Here is a 1,888-nt window from a genome sequence, read left to right as displayed (position 1 = left end):
ACACTGAAAAGTGTGTCATCGCTACCGAATTTTATGTAGGAGAGGCAAGTGGGACACATTCATGTTCAAAGTTGAATTGATCTAGTAAAATGAGTTAATTTAGGGATACTATTGAAGCCCAAGTTCGGCGTCTTACGCAACCATTACCATTGCTAAATAATTTTCACAAACCTATAATCTAAATAGTACAGTTGGGGTTTTTCCTATGACCCGGGACGACTAACAGGCCATAAATAGCTGATGAGAATATGCCCAGATCTGATGACTAACTAGCCCTTTTACAAACGACATTTACTCAAAGGTTAGTCACACTAAGGAAGGGAGTACTATTATAAGATTTTTATAATATTGATGTAACGTATACAACAACTCGAAATAAGCCAGATAGCACAGGATAATTACTATAACAGAACAAGGCCAAAAAATTATCTCTAGATAATAAAATCTATCGCATCTTTATTGCTCACAAACATCACAATCAGAGCAGTGAAATAAAATGGTGGCCGTTCTTTTTGACCACATGTCGAGCAAATGATTAACGACGTCTTATTAATATCTACTGAATTACGACGGGAAACCTGGCGCAGATGATTCTATTTTTTCTCTCGTCGAAGAGAGTCCATATGACATCGAGCGCAATAGAAGGAAAGCCGTTCCGGACCGGGAACGAGTGTTTGTAGGTAGCGGTTTCACCATTTTTCAGCGGGCAAATGAGTCCTCTAGCGCAAGCGTTGCTGTTTGGCAGCGGATAAGGGATGCCAAATCCGGAGATGAGGCCGTAAACTTCGACGGTGACCCGGGAAGCATCGCTGGCCGGTACGAACGTTATGCTAAGGTTGACATTAGTACCCTTATACAAGACGCAATATGGGTCGGTATCCTTGCAGCCGCTGATTTCTACCGTGCGGATAGTGCCCTGACTATGATTACAAGAAGTAAACGGACTAGCAATAGCGATGGCCGCTAAAGCGAAAATTACTAGGAACGTTTTCATGGCTAGAAAGCAACACTGAAATCAACTTGAAACGACTAATGGTACTGAATACAGCCTGTTCGGCTTTTATCCTCAGCAAAAACGTTCAACGTCCTCACGCCTGCTGAGAGGAGACCTTCGAGTTGATTGATCTAGGCTAAAAAGCAGAACGTCGACTAAGCAAATGGATACGCGTGGTCGTCGATTACTTGATCAAGCCCATTACTTTACCAACTGATTTCTCTCGTACTGTGGATTGAAGGTACACATACACGCGAATATCGACAAGTGAAACGTATGATTCAATTGCATACGCTAACTCTTGCAAGATCGCGCGCTTTGTATTGTTGGTGATAGGGTGCGGTCCGCATTGAGCATTACGAGTACTACAGGCTGGCAAGTTGCAGCTTCGTGAGTACGGTTTGGAGTGTAGCAATAGTAAAACGATTAGAATAGATTGTAGCACGCTAAACTATTGCTAAGAACACTGCATGATAAGTAAACTAACTCCAAACTACGAGTAACTCTATTTCCACTTAATACATTAAAAAAAAAAAAAAAAAAAAGTAGAATTTGGTCATAAAGCGTTAAGCAACAACGTTATTTGAATTGGCTGTTTGTTAAAAACCGCTCCAAGTGAGTAACGCACTCCTTGTTATCCAGGTTATTATACTATAGATTACTTTCACTGCAAAACACCGGCAGGCGCAGCTACGTGGACAGCTGCGGCGTTGTAACCCGAGGAAAGAGTATACTACTATCAGTGTTTTCAGTCCATGATAGCAGTGATATAATATCAACACTTAGATAATAAAATTATCTATGCTTATATTCAATTATTTAATAATAGTTTGTTATGGAAATGTCATCGGGAAATCCATTTTCGGCTTTCGAATCGTTACTTCAAATTTCATA

At 40.5% G+C, this 1,888-nt stretch overlaps 1 protein-coding gene across 1 annotated transcript; it reads right to left on the bottom strand.

Moving 5' to 3' along the window:
* Positions 1-425: 425 nt before the first annotated feature.
* LOC111246599 (NPC intracellular cholesterol transporter 2-like) lies at positions 426-1,050 on the bottom strand. The gene has a single exon (XM_022796460.2). It carries the CDS (start codon positions 992-994, stop codon positions 557-559), a length of 438 nt encoding a protein of 145 aa, XP_022652195.1. The 5' UTR covers positions 995-1,050; the 3' UTR covers positions 426-556.
* Positions 1,051-1,888: the final 838 nt, after the last annotated feature.

The sequence above is a fragment of the Varroa destructor genome, unplaced genomic scaffold (genome assembly GCF_002443255.2).
Source record: "Varroa destructor unplaced genomic scaffold, Vdes_3.0 BEIS01000003.1, whole genome shotgun sequence".
NCBI lineage: Eukaryota > Metazoa > Arthropoda > Arachnida > Mesostigmata > Varroidae > Varroa > Varroa destructor.
This window is presented reverse-complemented; position numbering and strand designations above follow the sequence as displayed.